Source organism: Miniopterus schreibersii, assembly GCF_964146895.1.
Source record: "Miniopterus schreibersii genome assembly, chromosome: 19".
Taxonomy (NCBI): domain Eukaryota; kingdom Metazoa; phylum Chordata; class Mammalia; order Chiroptera; family Miniopteridae; genus Miniopterus; species Miniopterus schreibersii.
In genome coordinates this window covers 16,119,162-16,136,598 of record NC_138119.1, presented here as the reverse complement: position 1 = coordinate 16,136,598, position 17,437 = coordinate 16,119,162, and the positions used below count along the sequence as shown (strand labels likewise).

The 17,437-nt window shown below is 47.0% G+C and overlaps 1 protein-coding gene across 6 annotated transcripts in view; it reads right to left on the bottom strand.

The window, feature by feature from the left end:
* The window catches only part of DNM3 (dynamin 3), a 352,871-nt gene that overhangs the window by 14,690 nt on the left and 320,744 nt on the right, over positions 1-17,437 (bottom strand). For 4 of the 6 annotated variants that reach the window (XM_081120434.1, XM_081120436.1, XM_081120431.1 and 1 more), the window contains 2 exons: positions 14,448-14,674; positions 13,694-13,930 (listed from right to left, as the gene is read on the bottom strand). In XM_081120434.1, coding sequence (XP_080976560.1) covers positions 13,694-13,930; positions 14,448-14,674 — 464 coding nt within the window. Of the gene's footprint in view, positions 1-3,896; positions 9,067-13,693; positions 13,931-14,447; positions 14,675-17,437 lie in introns of those variants that run through there. The other 2 variants (XM_081120435.1, XM_081120433.1) reach the window with 2 other exon arrangements.

Genomic DNA, 17,437 nt, shown 5'->3' with positions numbered 1-17,437 from the left:
GCAGACTTAAAAAAAAATACCCCCCCCAAAAAAAGATATACAAAGATTGACACTTCTACAGTAATGATATCTGCCTAAGTGGGTAGTTATTTGCATAAAAAAGAATATGCAATAGGCTTCTTTTATACCATAAGCTCTACTTATTAAATATAATTAAAGCTTTAAAATATCACTGTCTGAAAATTTCAGTTTACATAAAGTTACATTTAGGATCATGGGAGGGTTACTCCTCTCCGGTTCCTAGGAGCCATGAGAACCTGATAGCAACTTGCCCAACTTTTTTTAAAATCTTGTTGATGAAATAGGTCCAAAAAAAATAAAAAACAACAACACAAACAAACACAAAGTGTTTGTCTACTAAACCACAAGAAGTAAGACACCACCTTTCTTTTGGCTATATCTGGCGAATTTCTTAGAAAACAAACCAAAGGAGAACAAAACAAAAAACGCCTCCTGAGTTTTCTAACATAGTGAAGAGCGCCTCTCCCAGGGGGCTCTGCAGAACTCGTCTCCAGAGCAGCGCCAGGCGGGGACGGCCCTGGTGGCACCGGTGAGCTGGGTTAGGGGGTGCCCTCAGTATCTGCCTCCCGGGGACTGAAATCCTCGCTTCTCCACAGCCCTCTGGAACGACTTAATCCTTGCATCGCTTTTCAGAGTGTAAGGCATGGATGCGTAGCTTATCGTCTGAACGACACTGTCAGCTTCCTGTGAAACGAGATGACACCCTGTCCTGCTCACGGCCTTCCACGGCACCTGCAGAGGGCAGTGTCCCCACCCGCAGCTCAGAGACCGTGAGTGGGTGAATACACCCAAGGGTAAATCAGGAGGAGTGCACCTCCAGGTGAAATGGGAAGGCAGCTAGCTAGGACCCAGGACTTCCTCTCGTGAAGGTCCACTCTAAGAGAACAGAATATGGGACGTAGTATTTAAAATGTCAACGTGGTGTTCGCACTTTGCTCTTATTTTGAGCATTTGTTCACAAGACAGGTTTTACATATGTAGGAGGTATAAGAGTTAAGTTCACAAAAATGCTCTAACAGTCATGATTCTGTCCACGTGGAAGATAATATTTTGTAACTTATTATGAAAAATACTATAGGATGCTATCCAGCATATTTTTGGCCTTTTCTGTGTTAGCAACAGAGTAAGCCAGTGCTGTCCACGAATAGTTTACAGTAGATGTTGGAAAGAACATGGGACTTGGAGTCCATTCCGAGGGTTTAAGGAATTCTCTAATGTGATTCTTGCTACATATCAGAGCCAGCATTTCTTTCCCCTGTGAAAATCAACCCATGATTTTAGAGTGTATGTCACTGGGAAAGTATGAATCGATTGATGGAATTTGAAATAAGAACATAAGGAGGAAAATAGCCCATAAATTTTATTTGATGATACAAACCTATAATATCCTGTATGGAGTAGTCTCTGAGATAAATGGTAACATAATCTACGTTGCAGTCTTTCTTGGCATTGTGTTAAATATCTGACTTGGACTTCACCCGTAGGGGTGGTACTGACACACTCACTTCTGTGGGCGCAGCAAAAATGCAGCTGAAAGGACAGCTTGCCCACAAAGCTCTGCTCAGTGTATGATCCATAAGAAGAATTTTACAACGGCATTCACCCAGGCGAGGTTGTCAACAGAACAGAACAAGAGAGAAAGCGTTTGTGCTTAAGTTGTTTCTTAAAATGCATGAAATATTGGGCTAATTCCAAAATAAATTCTGATGAACTAGTGCACATTAACTCATTTTGTAGTTTTGTTCCCCCAGCAAGCCCTGTTTGTGTGTGAGGTACAAAGACGGAGAGGTACAGAAATAAAGATAGTCGCTGCCCAGGAGTTTTTAGACGAGATGGGGGGAGAGACAAGGAAACAGGGGGACCGGTGTGATGACAGGACTGTGCCTCGGGAGTTGGAGGGACACCTGGAGTCTCAGCCTGGAGTTGGAAAGGGGCTGGGGACTTGGAAGGACTTCCAGAGCACGGGGAAGGTGGAGGGGACTGGCCTTCCAGAACAGGAAACGGTACGTGCGAAGGAGAGAAAACAGAAGTACTGTCGGCCTGAGAAAGCGAGTGTCTCGTCCTTCTTCACTGCAAGTGTCTAAATTACTTGTTTTGCTCCAAGTGCTGATGCACAGAGCAGATCACGTAAAGGGTTTTCGGTTGTATCGAAATAGGATTCCAAAAAAGCATTCCTTCTGACATTACCTTTTTATGTTTTAACCTCTGCACTGTCTCACTGACAACAGAGAAGCTGGGTAGAGAAAAAGATGGAAAGATTGCAAAAAAAAAAAAAAAAAGCAGAAGGTCGGAGGATTGCAGTGAGAAAGCCACATGGAGAGAAAGCGCATGGATTTTTAAGGAGATTCACACACGGCTATGAAATGGAGTTAGGCGGGTCCCTTCTGACGGCTGTTTTCCTTCTGTTTGTCTCTCACCCTCCCTCCCTCCCTCTTTCTCTCTCTTGAGAAGTCCCCAAAGAGCTCTCCAAGAACTTACGTACTGTGGAAACCTAGTCCCCACTGGTGGTAGCTGGGGTAAAGCTATTTCTAACCCCCTCATCTCCTGTGTTCCTGCCCTGCCCTCCCCTCACTCCCACCCGGGCACCAGGGACGGGCTGGCAACTCTGCCCTCCGGAAGGAGGCGCTGGGAAGGAGCTTTGGGAAAGGCAAGCTCCCGCTTCTGAGACTCGCATCCTTTGCCATCTCGGCTCAGGGAGAGAAGGAAAAGGAGTGAGGGCGGGAGACCACGGACGTCACTGAATCTCTGTATCCAAGTGTAGCCTTCCCTTCTGCTGTGGAGCCCTGGAAAGACTCTGGCCCCTTTCCAAGAGGGAGCGAGACCCTTTCAGGCACGAGAATCTGACTTGGGCCTCACCTCGGTGAGTGTAAATAGGGAATTAGAAATATGGATGGAAAAGAGAACCCTCCAATTCCTTATATTTTTTTAAAACAAACACCAGAGCATGAGGGATTTGAGGATTTATGTTGCACCGACGTTTCATGTCTGCCCGACCCGTGATACCCGGCGGGTTAAAAGGCCAGTTTTAAATGCACCGCGTGATATTTTTCTAGTCCCTCTCGTCAGCCCCAGCGGCAGAGATGGAGACAAAGAGCAGACCTTGACTCATTACAATCCCTGCCGTTCAACAAAAATTCCAGCAGGAGGAGCTTTAGCACGCCCTACAGCTCAGATTTTCAAAACCAGAAAGTTGAAAGCCAACGGAGAAACAGAGAGGCAGTGTGCCGTGCCGCACAAGCAAGCTGCCCTCTCAGTGAACAAACATGTGACTAAGTCCAATTAAATGCTCAGATCGGAGCCAAGGATGAGACTAGTGGGGACAGGACAGCCCACATCTGCTCTGTCCACCTCCTGGTGCTGTTAGGCTGGGGCTGGAGCTGGGCCCTTCCTCGCTCTTGCAAAAGAGGGGGCAGTAGGCCGATTTCTGGGCGCGTGTAGAAGTCATTCTTGCCCTCTTCAAGTGTCATATTGTTTCCAAATGGGTCCCTGACTGGCTCAAAATCTGCATTTCCTTTGGTGGTTGAAGGTGCTACAAAAACTCCTAAATGTTCCGTCTCCTTTACTCAGTGGCTCGTTGGGTGCTTTTTTTAAAATGAGGGAAATGCTGTGTTTGTAAAAACTGGTGCTAAAAGGGCAAGGAATCATATGTCCCTTGGGCCATGTGAAGAGTCTGCAGAAAGAATTAGAGCTTTCTAACACACACACACACACATACACACACACACACACGCACGCACGCGCACACACACACACACACACACACACACACACACACAATGGGAACACAAAGAACCTACTCAGGGAAACAGAGAGGAGTATATGCATTTTGCAGTTATCAGATTTTTAGGGTGAGGTTTTTTTTCCATTTTGGATGGTGTTGCGGGAGGTGACTTACTGGGCTTCCAGGATGATCAGAATTACTTAACCTGAAGGAAATTCTCAACCGCCCCTTTTCATCTCTCGCCAAGAAGTCAAGCTTTTTGTTTTACACCTTAGTGGTATGCCCACACTTAAAAATTTTTATACAAGCTCCTACAGAAACTTTAACTAGGCCAATTCAGACCAAAAGTCACTAAATAAAGCTAGTCTAGACGGAAAAACCTATGAAAACCATATGTCTTTGAGGCATCTGTCTTACAAAAACTGCCATCGTCCTGGAGAAATGGTTCACAAAGCATGCTTTTAGGAACGCAGCGCCCTAAAGAGCACGGGAGCTGCGCTTGAGGAGACGGCTGGACTTGGACGGAGGGAGGAAAGCCAAGGTGTTTACAAACGAAGGGCTCTCGTCCGTCTGTAAACATTGCCGAAAGGAAAGGCAAAGGCAGATGGGATTTCTATTTCCATTATTCCACAAGGGGTCAAAATCGTTTCCACTTTTGTTCCTCCACACTCCTACAGGATGTCCGACCAGGGGATCTCAAAGCCACTCCGTCCCCACTCCCAGAAAACTCTTTTGAATGATGCTGTACGTGGATGAGGCCAGAGAACCAGAACATTTTCTTCTTCTGATGACCTCATCCCGCGGGCCTGCCAAACAGCTAGAAGGCAGGTGTCCGTCCTAAGTAACCGAAGGCAGGCTGTGCTAAATGATGGGGTGCAGGGCCCGCCAACTGGGAGTCAGGGAAGTGGGAGGGACTGGGGGTCCCTAGTGGGAGTACAGAGAGGACGCAGAAGGGAGGGATGGTCTAAAACCTTGCTTTTCGGATTGAACGCTGCTTTCTGAATGGGAGACGACGGCCAGCGCTACCTTCATTATTCTAGCCATGTATTTTTACATCTCAGGATGCACTTGAACAAGTGGTATGAAATCCATAGGGGGAAAAAAAAACACCCAGAAATCGAATTTAATGATAAAAATAACATTGTAACTAAAAACTGAACAGTCTGGGGAGATGTTGGAAGTTTTTATACATTGCAAAGACTCCTTGGTGACCCTTAGGAATATTGTTCTGAGGCATCTTGCTCTATGGGGAAGGGGACTTGGGAACGATAGTAACGATGGTTATTGGCATGAGTGTCCATGTCCTGCTCGGCCACCTGGGCGACTCTGAGTGAACAATATATATCGAGTAGCCACAGAAGGAGAGAAGGTTCTGCGTGCGAGGAGGTGAGGACACTTAAAAAGAAGGAAACCTATAAGATGTAATCCATCACGCACCAAAGTTTTAAGCAAAAGTGAGAAACACTATTTCAACATGTTTATTCAAAGATGCTGGTGCTGTAAAATGAGTTTTCAGTATTTTTATTAGTTTTCAAGTACTGTTCCGATGGAAATGGGGGTAATTTAGGATGTTTGAAGTATTAAAACAAATCAAGCAATCATATTAATATCCCTCATTACAGTTTCCGAAACTGAACTATAGGGCATTTAAGTTAGTTGAAGGGTGCTGCCCCCTTCAATGAGCCACAGGGATTTTTTCTGGTCCATGAATTTCTGTCCTGAGTGCTCGAATACTAGTTAGAGCTAAAACTCTAAGCTTGCTTTTTTTCTTCCCCCAAATGGTATGTAGTTTTATTTTGACTTTTAGACCCAGATATGTGGAGGCAAACTAGGGCAGTGATTTCTCTAGTGAACACACTGACTAATGTTTCGTTAATTTTCCACCTCAAGGGGCGATAATTAAGGTAGAATTAGCCTCACATGAAGCTTTATTATTTTAGTTATTAAAATATTTTCCAACACTACTAAGAAGCAAAAATAAATTCTAGTTGTTTTAGAAACCAGTAGACCTTTTCTTGAGTTTTTATAGCTTCTTGTCATGGTCAGAAGATAGAGCGAGTGGGCAGACTCCTGGCTGAGGCCCTTGAATGTGGCACTAAGGGGAGATCTATTCGAGGGAAAACTTTCATTCACTCTTAAAGCTGACTTTGAGAATGATCCTAATATAAGCTTAAAAAAACACACATGGTCCAGAATATATCTTGCATAAATATCCATTGCCAAGTGGAATAATTTCATTTTAGTCTCTCCGCGCTGCAAAATACCTGTCAAAGTCTTTCTCATCTCCTACTCTCATAAGAAGTCTCATTCTAGGAGAACACCATATATACAGACCAAAATAAATTTAGACAAAGCTGCCTCATGGAAACCCAAAACTAAATACAGGCAGTCTTTACGTGGTGGAGGCAACTGCGATATTTGATTGTAAAATAAGGTCATTTTCTATATCATATTCAGAGCCACCTGACGTCTTCTCACACCATCTCACTCCCTCTTGGTTTTCAAAACTGCCACAGAAACTCGGGGATTCCCTGGTGGTGGTTTATCTGGCTGGTGGTCATCCACGCCCTTCCACAAAAAACAGGGAAGGAATGAAGCTTATGTCTAAATTTTATATTAACCTGCACACTTGCTGGGCTCCCAGAAGTGCAGGAAGAACAGTATGAAATCCTACCCTGTCTCTCTGTGTGCAAAGGGAAGAGCAGACTTCACGAAGATGCGGCGTTCTCCATGCGCCTGAGCACCTGAGGTCGGGAGGCCCGGCCTTGCCCCGGGGGAGGAGGGACCGAGGGGCCGAGGGTTCATTCTGCTACTCGCCCTACTGACTAAGCGCTTTGTCTCATCCCTGGACGGAACGTGTATTCTCTGTACCATTCCCGTGAGCTGATCATTCTGACTGGAAAACTGGGTGGACGCTTCCTAGTGTTTATGGGAACAGCTGAAAAATACTTCCAGAAATTAGAGCACTTGTTATTTGCGGTTTTGTCTATCATGTGGCTCTGATGGCTGGAGAAGCAGCGGAGGGAGAGATGGTACCACGCCACCGGGAGGACAGCCCAAATACCTTGCGGCTTCAGACGCTGTCCCGTGTAGCATTTCTTCTATTTTTGGTCAGAGTTGCCATATGACCTAAACTTCCTCTAAATATCAGTAATGTGGCATCAATAAACACACAAGCAGATTCTCACAGACTCGAGGCCCTTCCAACACCATCCCCTTCCCCCGCATTTAAAAATACTGGCCAGACAAAAAGTGTAATATTCTTTTGGCAACAGCATTTGGTAAGCCAGATGGATTTCATTTGGCAACTAAAGGGTATAAATATGTGTTTAGATTTGGAGGTTCCCCCAGACAACGGTTACAATATGCTGGCTCGGGTGAGCTGGAGGATTTTGGTGTCGGGCATTTTAGAATCCTATGTTTAAGCAGCAATAAAGAAATGACAAGCAGACAGAGCCATCAAGCCCTCGGCTAAATTCTCAGCTCCTTCCTCATGCCACTGGAGGTAGGCATTCAGCGCACATTCTGAGTGAAAGAACCAGCATTTCTATTTTCATGCTTCCTCTCCTGACTGTTTATCGGCTAAAGTGACTCCAGGAACCTCAAGTCTACGTCTAATCTTTTGGTGCAGCTGATAAGGCAGAGGGAAGGAAGAGGCGCCCAGCGGCTCCTTCTTGTAATTTGCTGCCTGGATAAAATTTAAAGGTGAACAAAAGCCAGGAACTGTGTTGTGCCATGAAACTTGGAAGTCATGGAAAAACACGCCATCCAACCATGGCCATCCAAACAGGCAAGTTTTCCCTGTGAAAACACTATTTTTCTGCAGCGAGGGAGACAAAAGGGGGCAGCGAGAAACCCAGCTCTAGCTCGTGTGTCTGCAGACTGTGTCTGCTGACGTTGGGCAGAGCTTTTCCCTTTGAGCTGACGTCAACTTGTATATAGGAACAGTCAGCAGATGCTGACGGGGGATAGTCTGCTGCTGACTGGCTAGGGGAAGAATCATCATCGTTTAGTGCATTTTTCACTGGTCAGCAGCTGCACCGCCCAGGTCCTGCCCTGGCTGTCTTCCTCTGTCAATCAGGTGAAACCCTGAGACTCAGAAAGGCTTTGTCTGCAATGGCTGAAGCTTAGCAATTTAGAGCCCCACACGGGACAGTGCCAGAGAGGTTTGCTATGACTTGTCCTGGAGTGAGGACTCCGCGTGCCTGGTTAACTCAATGCGGCTACCACCGGGCCACCAGGGGTACACTGTTGGATGTGACTGCTGTCTGCCAGCACGGATGTGCCTTTTACTTTGCTTCCTGCAGATCCTTTCTTATTTTCCCTGTTTCTTACTCTCCTGCAACTTGGGATGTTTGGGAAAGTAAGAGAAGGGGCACACAGAAAGGCCATCCGACATCTACCTAGACAAGTGTGCAAAGCTCCTAAATTATGGTCCTCGGAACGCTTGCAGTTCTGTTCCTGGGCCCTGTCTACACAGAACCAGCCTTTCTGAACTGCGGTGGGCTGGAGATGTCCGTGTAAAGGAGACTCGAGTTGCTAGACCCAAGGAGGAGACCACCTACCTCACTGAGACCAGGCTGAAACCAAGACCTGAAGAATGAAAAGCTCCGACATGAACCCTTGATCCACCTCAGTGAAATATCACGTTACAACCACAATCACCGGGGAACTGGAATGGTTTTGATGGGAGAGTTAATTGAGGGGCTGAAATTAAACTGGACATTTTCTTAAGTGAACAGCTTGTGGCCAAATTTCTGTTTTCATCAAAACATATTAAGCACCATGACAACTCATGTTAAACCTGCAATGAATTATTAATCACATTCGGGATTTCAGTAACAAATTTTGGAACATAGTAGCCTCACGAGATGCCTTAAACGTTAAGAATCAGGAAGAACACCTCAGAGTTGATTCTATTCTTGGCAATCATACCTTTTTTCTAAAAAAAAAAATAAAAAAAATATTTGCTTGACTTTTAGAGCCAGTTGCTAAAAATAAAAACTGTTCCTTGGAAAAATCCAAATACCTAATCATGAATTTATTTGTTTGTTCTTTAAAGGGGACGGACGTGGGGAAAACAGAAAGCCCGTGGCTGAAATCAGAAATCACAAGACGAATTCATCATCTGTCCAAATGGCACCCAGCTGCTAAGAGGAGTCACACTCTTAGAGGGCTGTTGAGGAGGAAGCAAGTCGGGACGTTCCCAGGACATGACTGCGGGGGAGTCAGACATGGGCTAGTCACACCAGTCGCTTAACTGTCCGTGGGCCATGAGCCCCCGACTTCAAGGTTCGGCCGCTTCATCCTTCATGGCACCAAACCTTGATGTTAGGGATGCAAAGACACACTCATAAGAACCATGGGCTTGTCCTTACTCACACTTCCGGGGACTGGCTGAGATAACAAAACTGAACAAGGAGACCGTACCCATAAGTGAAAGGGACTCTGAGTTAACTGTCAATCAAAGCAACATCTAAAATATGCAAAGACGCTGTAGCCTGTCAGGGTATCCAGGTCAAACATTTACAAGATTGAACTAAATGGTAAAGAGACCCAAATGGCTTCAACTTCCATAAAGAACGGAGTATGAGTGCACAGACTGCCTTGAGGTAGAGGGATTTCTCTATCTTTTGCCATGGTTGGGTTAACAGTAAGTTACTGAGAATGTGGGATTGTGATGGGGCTCAATGTGTGCCCTGTAGAGTCAAGGAAACCGCCTAAGCCGCAGGGCATAAGTGGGAAGCCCTGGGATCGTCTGGAGGTCACCCGGGGCCATCCGTGCAGTGCAGGATGCCAGCCAGAGTCCTCGTGGGGCTCACCAGAGACTTTCAGTGGAGCTTTTTTGGTTCCCGTGTTGTGCTTCTGTCATGTGGACGGGCTGAAGGAAAAGCCAAATCCTTGCCTATGATTCAGTTTTGCCACTTTCAGAAGACACCACCAGCCTTGGTGAGGAGGGTGGTTATAAGACAGAACTTCTATTTTTCAAAGTTTTTAAAAATAGAAGACTGAGTGATGAGGTCAATGTAGTTTGCTTTTCCTTGGATAGAGACCCTTCCTCCCACCCCGATCCCCCTCTGACTGTTGCAAAATAGCTCGGCCCAAGGAAAGGGGAGAAGACAAATGAGTGAAATAATGCCAGAATTGGCTGTTGCCAGGGAAAACACACTCCGATTCAGTTCATTTATTCTGTTAATGGCCAAGGCTGTGACTCCCAATTAACTAATTTTACCAAGTTGTAACCGAAAATAGCTACATGGGCCCTAAAGTTAGTGCACCATGAAGAGTAGGAGCTTCAAGTAAGAGAGGAACCCCAACCAGGTGGCGATGCCTGTTTAGGATCATCTTGCTGAGCAAGGACACGACTGGCTGGGGTTTTTCAACAGGGTTGAGCCCCTTCACAGACGTCGTGTGGGGTGAGAGGGGTGACCCAAATATTCTGGCGATAGAAAGTGTCCCACACATTGGATTTGTGAAACTCAAGTTACTAATGACAGAAGTATCCGTGCTGGTGAGTCTCTCTGGGACTGAGACGCCCCCCATGTTCAGGTGGAATTAATTAAAACAGGGGTGTAGTTTGCAATGTTTCCAGCTCCCTCCCCAAAAGGCTCCAAGCACACGACCCAGAACAGCTTGAGCAGCTGAGAAGAGCTGGGCCAAAAATGACTCCACCGGACTCTGTCTTCCCTCTGTCTTTACATTGCAATAGAAAGATAGAACAATAATCTTTTATAAAAAAAAAAAGAAAAAAAAAAAGGGCAGAACGCTCCTGGTTTCTGTACAGTTCACGTGCTTTCATTACCTTCGAACTGGGTTAAAATAAAAGTGCACAGGCTCTTAAAAGTCAAGATCATAACTTGCTAATGAAGCCGCGAGTCATCCAGGAGAAAACTGCACAGGCACATGCCCCGTGGTCCGGGCTCGGCCTTTGTGATCTCAGAGCCCCGCCGGGAGCCGGGGGACGCTGGCCATGCTGCCCTGTCACTTTACGAGTTTCTGGTTTCAGATAAAAGAGGAGAAAGGGCCCTTAAGAAAGCAAAGAACTGGGGGGGAAAAATCAGACTTCCTTCTCGTAAAGCTAAGGGCTGTCTTCCTGGAGATGATGGATAATAGCATTTCAGCTTTTTAAAGTTTTTCATCTAGAAAATGTAGGCGAATCAGGGAGGGAAAAGGGAATGTAAATAAACGGAACAAGGTGAAAATTCAGCAAGAGCTTCCCTCGGCTTTATTTCTCCCTCCCTTTCTCCTTTCGCTCTCTCTCTTCCTTTCTTTCTCTCTCTCTCTTCTTTCTTTCTTTTTCTTTCATCTTTGTCAGTCTTTCTTTTTCTCTCTTTTTTTGAAATCTTAAACCCTATTTCTGGCTTGCATTTGGTAGGATTCCTGCTCTGGCTTTTATTAAAAACAGACTTTATGTGGTCAGAATTCTCCGGCTAAAGCTAAACTTGAACAGGCATTCGGATCCTGGCGGAGTCTTTCCTGCTCTCCCTAAGGTGCCCTCCCCACCCCGGGATTTCCCTCCCAACGCCCCAAACTGGCCCAAAACTTGAGGGCTCAGCACAAAACACCCCCCTTTCCTCTTCCACTTTGAACTCTCCTTTCTCTTTTGCATTGGAGACGCTGCAAGGCTGGGTCGCGTTAAGTCTGGCTCTAACTTGAGAATATCCTAGAAATTTTGAATAACGCGACTGCTGTGCTATAAATTCCCCAACGCAGACGCACGAAACCTGGTGTCCCCTTTCTCGAGCTGGGGCTACCGATTCTTGCCGCCGCCTCCTGGGAGTGAGCTCGGAAATACCCAGGGCGACCCCGCCCCGCCGAACGCACCAGCTTAGCATGGCACAGCACGTCTGAGGGACCGGCATGCAGCTTCTCTGCAGCCAGGGACCAAGGCAGCCAAGCGCGCAGGCAAAGGCATGCATGTGCACCCCGGGCGCAGGCGGCACGGGTGGCTCGGGTTCCTTCTTGTAGCTCAACAGACAAAATGGCCAACATCAGGCTCCTGAATGGGACCCCCGCCCACCCCCGCCCAGACATCCACCCCCAGTGGTCTCCATGCCCTCCTGGCACAATGACAGGCACTGTCCAATCCATCTGAGGTTTCCTAAGACATTAATATAATCTGGCCTGTAGTGAGGCTCAGCACTGACATGGATGCTTCCTTCTGTGCAAGGGAGAGGCTCTGGAGCCCGGCAGGGCCCTGCTTCTCGAGGGGACGGGGCTCATCGCTCCTCACCCCTGCCTTTGGGAATGTCCAGAGACATTTTTAATGTCACTGCAGGAGTGCAAGTGACATCTAGTGGGAAGAGGCCAGGATGCTGCTAAACGTCCCAAAATGCATAGGACAGCTCCCTATAACCACAATGTGAGCAGCGTCGAGGCTGAGAATCCCTGGCGCTGTGGCTGGGGAATGGGGCTCTGCAGGCGGACTGCTGGGGATCAGAGCCCGGCTCCTCCAGGGGCTGGGGGAGCAGCCATGGGCAAGGTGCTTAACCTCTGTGTCTTCTCTGCAAAAAACAGATAATAACCTATCTCACTGGGTTTGTTGTATTAAACACAAATGTACCTGCAAAGCCATGAAGGCAGAGCCTAGATCTATTGAGAGCACATTAAATGTTAGCTGTTGTTACTCTCATTATAACTAGAAATTTAGCTTCGTCCCAAACAAATGATAAGCCAAACCTACTGGGTTTAGAGAAAAAAACATATATATAGGTTTGAGAGTGTTATATCCTCATTGATTGGGACCAAAATGATGATAATGGTAACAACCACCATGCTCTGCAGCCTCTCGGGCTCTTTCAAACACCGCATCTCACTTGATCTGGGCAACAGCCTGTTGAACGTGTCCCAGCTTCATAGATGACGACCTGCTGGCTCAGAGTCCAGTGAGCTGCCACGGCCTGTGGCAGGGCAGGTGCGACTCCACGTCCCGCTCTCCCTGCCCCAGGAGCCTCCGCCTACCAGCCTCAGAGGCCTTCGTCTTCACTGCACCCTGCCCTCTGAAGATCCAAATGACTGTAAGCACAGTAATCAGAGCAGGAGGGGACCCCGGTTTCCTGGGTGGCTGGAGGTCACTTCTGTTAAATGCCCAGGAAGGCCTTCCTTCGTGGAACATACAAATATTTTAATCTTCTGAATTGAATTTTTTAAAATGAACTTTCTATACAGGCTAATTTTCTTTCCTTTTGAAATTTCTGTTATTATTTTTAAAAACCTAATTCCTTCTATTTTCAAAATATCTAATTATACACATTGCACCTATTTTGATTGTAACTGTAGGAAGGTGAGAATCTAGCTGTAACTACATATGTGTTTCAAGTTCCACTTATTTACCAGCTATTTTGTTTCACAATTGAGGCTGAAAATCTGCTTATAAATGCCAGAATATATCATTCAAATGTACAGTGTTCTGTCTCTTACATGGTCCAGGAATTTCTACTCACAATTTAAAACAATTGCAGACTAATCAGCAGATTTTTATGCTGCTTACATTAATGTTAATAATACTGATCTTAAGGGTCATAGTTCAGAGGGCAGATGGATAATATTCCTTGAAGTCAGTAGTTTTTGAGAATTCCTTTGGTAACAGAGAAGGCAAGGCCTTAGCTGGTGATAGGCTCACGACCTTGGAGCACACAGCTCGCCTCAGCCCAGCCAGTTCTTCCATTTCAAAGCTTTCCATCAAATTCTAGAAACAGCTGCCAAAATGTCAATCATTTGGACCCAGTTTTCTTGAGTCCTCTTTGGTTTGTGCCAGTTGATAAAGGAGAGGTTTAGACCACATTATGGTTTTTAAATGGTGTAATGCTCAGCAATTCCCCAGGGTTCCCCTCCCAGGTGAAAACTGCAAATATGTATGATTTCTGCAATTTTCTTTCTCAAGTAACTTTTGTCTGTTGTGCTACGAGAAGAGAACCGAAGAGCACACTGTCTTCCACACAGCACACTTACCTGGGGACACTGGGAGGTGCCCTGGTGGGCCGAGAGGGGACTTGCGGAGGGGCTCCAAATGCGTCGTTGCTGTTAGGGAAGGGGGGCAATGGGCCGGGCCGGAATGGAACTGGGGGTGCCCCTGAGTGGGGCCCCGGAGAGGGGATGGCGGGAGGGGGTCCCCGGCCGGATGCAGGCCGAGCTAGGGGGGCGCTCAGTGTCGGCCTCCTTTGGGTGGTGGGGCTCGGAGGGGGCGACCTGAGGAAAGAGATTAATAATTTACCACTCCTACTTTCTGTCTGAATTCATCTTAAAAACATATTTTATAACTTCCTGATGGCTTTTTAAAAATTATTTTTTGACTGAGAAACTCAGATACATGTTAGGAATGTTAACAGGTATAGTAAGAAGCTAAATGGTGTCACTCTACAGAGACAGCCAATAGTCGTTTCTTTTTAACTATATTCTACAGTAGTTTCTCTCTCTTTATAAATTCCTCTTTTTTGTACATAAATGTTCTACAACTTACTTTTTTTAAAGCTTCACCTGAACTTGACTACCTTTTCACTGAGGTACCTCCAGAACTGCCTTATTGTTTTTTAACAGCTGTGTAATATTCCACCATACAGACGTATTGTGCTGGTTTCTGATGGGAGTTGGGATGACCTGACCTTCTTTCTCACTCCTGAACTTAAATATATTTGTTCCTCTTTTTTTCTAAAGGGGTTGAGGGGAGCACTCCCAGCAAATGGCACTGCGTGGGCCACCTTCCTACCTGCGGGTGTGCTGGATCCAGGAGTCGTCCACGGGTGGCGGGGCGGGGGTGAACGTCGTGGCCGTGTTGATGTCGCCGATGATCACGAGGGCTTCTTTAAGGGCCTGGTACATGCGAAGCATCTCGTCCCGGCGCTGAGCCTGCTCAGCCGACTCCTCCATCAGGGTGTTCTGGTCCTCTGAAGAATACAGCTGTGCTAGGAGCTCTGAGTTTATGAAGTCTTTCACCTGTTGGGTCACCAGAGAAGATACATGGGAAGGAGTGAGCAATCGGATGGTAGGAACTGGCCAGAGCCTGCGGACAGAGTCCACGGGTGTCCACCCTGGGAAGAGGGCTGCACCGTGCATCTGTTCACCCGTTTTCTTCACCATCCTCCCAGGCCTCAGACTCCCCCCACCCAGTGGCTGTTGACAGGGACGGAAAACATCACACGGATTCATTGAAAAGAGGGCCAAACCCTGCGGCCCCCAGAGAGGGCCTGGGGCTGCGCCAGCATCCCCACAGTGGCCTGAGGCTGCTTGGCGGACGGAAGAGGGAGGGTGCCCCATGGAAGCAGCAGCATCTTCAACAGGAGACAGTGACGTAAAGAACAGATGTCGTCACACGGGCTACCATTCCTTGGTATTCCCAGTCCCTGACCCAGCTTTTACCAAAATCGCTGCAATACTGTGAAGACCCTAGGTTTCAACGCGCTATCAAAAGTGGAATTACCATCAATAAGTCAATACTTGTTAAATACAGAACCTTCCATACTTATGAAAGTTATCGTACAAAGAAAGTGATACACTCTCGGCTTTCTAGAAGTTTACAGTGGAAGCTACTTAACGGTGATGAGGAGTGATACAAGGTTCCGGATACGAGGTTAACAGACAGATGGAACCAGACTAAAGTATGGACACTCCGTGCGAGGCACAGCACTGAGGGAGAAAGAACCAGCCGCAGCTCATCACATCTGAGATGCCATTCATTTGAAGATGCGCCACTATTTTATGTGTCACTGAGAAAGAGAAGAACACCACCAACTAAAACTATGACAGCCCGGCTGGCATGGCTCAGTGGTTGACCATCAACCTATGAACCAGGAGGTCATGGCTTCATTCCCGGTCAGGGCACATGCCCGGCGTTGCGGGCTCGATCCTCAGCAGGGGCCGAGCAGGAGGCGGCCGATCAATGACTCTCTCATCATTGATGTTCCTCTCTCTCCCTCTCCCTTCCTCCCTCTGAAACCAATAAAAGCATGCAAAAAAACAAAAACAAAACTGTGACAGAGTGTCAAGATGCCACTGAGTGTCGCATATGTCTACACATCAGAAATAGTAACCGTGAAAAAATGAAGGTGAGAGTCGATGACATACGGTGTGTCCCAGGTGCCTTCATAAGTCACCTGACTTGATTCTCACCACAAACTTTGGAAATGTATTGTTATCCCAAATTTGGAGATGAAGAAACTGAAGTTTGGAGAACTGTAAGTGACTTGCCCAAAGCCACATGTTAAGTTGAACCCCAGATTTGCTGACTTGAAGTCTAGTGCTCTTTCCATGGCCCCCTCACCCCACTGTGACTGTGCTAGGAGAAGATCGTTTATGTTCAAGCATCACTTTAGAGTGGTGTAGCAAGTATGCGAATTATCATAAGCCCGGAAAAATAAACCGACTTGGATTTTTTGGTTTCTCTGTTAAATTAGAACACTAACACTTATCTGGAGTAACTGAATCTCCCAAGGAAAGGCCAGAGGCCAGTATATTTAACTGTTACAAATTCAGGCAGACGGCAGAATACCGGGCAGGTGCTCAGAATTCCTGGGGTGTCGTTATAGCATCTAACCATGCAAATAATTCCACTAATCGGAAAATTCCGCTAGATCACAGCTTCCCTGGGAAATAAAGAAATGTCCTCTGCACATATTTTGTCAACCAGAAGTGGTTCGAATGTGGAAGTAATCTCATGTACGAGATGTGTTCTGACACCAGTCCGGGAGAGCAGGGGGTTTACGTGTGATAGCCGGCCGGGGGGGTAAGTTTGGCCAGGTAACCTGGGGCCAGATGCGAAGGCCTCCGGTGCCAAGGGAAAGTGTTTGAACTTGATCCACTTGGCAATGGGGAGCTGTGGAAGGCTCCTCAGCAAGTCAGTGAAACAATGAAAGAGAGTTTTAGGAAAATTAACCTGGCTGTGACGGGAGAAGGGTTTGCAAATGGAGATAAATGTCCATCATTTGTGAGATGGTGAGGGATGAATTCAGCAGGGCTGCAGGGACTGAGAAAGACAGGCAGGTAAACACGACAGTACAGAGGCCAAACCAACCGCACGAGTCTAGACGGAAAGGACAAGGGGGGAAGGAAAAGAGGCGACCCGAGCACTGAGGTCTGGGTGAGTGCGAGAAGGGAAAATCAGACGCCCAGAGGGGAAAGTCAGATTCAGAGGAAGGCCAGTCAACTGGGCTGAAAGATTTTTTTCACTTGCACCCAGGGAGTCACGGACATCCGCACGCATCGTCCGCCGCTGGGTGTGTGCACGCTTGGAGGGATGGGGCAGCTCCAAGCTCAAAACCAGACGATTTTCCTGGCATTGGCCGTCGGTTGGGTTCAGCCCGTTGGAAGCTTTACATCTTCCTGGGGTATCACTTAGAATCTATTAAACACAATTTAAAAGACGATCCTTCCAAGAAACAGATTTAAAGCAGATCTGAATGAGGAAGCAACTGTCAAACAAACCACGAAATAAAATAGCCGGGGCCCGTCTCAGCACGCTGATCAAAGGTCTGCCTTGCGTCAGGTCTTCCACGTCGAAATGTGACACACGGACACTTGCCGACTCCCCCAAAGACTGGGCAACGCTCTGGAATAATCTGGGTGTTACGAGCATGAGAGGAAACTGCAGCACAGCGCTGTGGTCGAAGACCGTGTGCTTTGGGATCAGACGGCTCTGAATCTGAGCCTGAGCTCTAACGCTCACTGTTTTGGGGCAAGTAACTTAACCTCTCTGAGACTCAG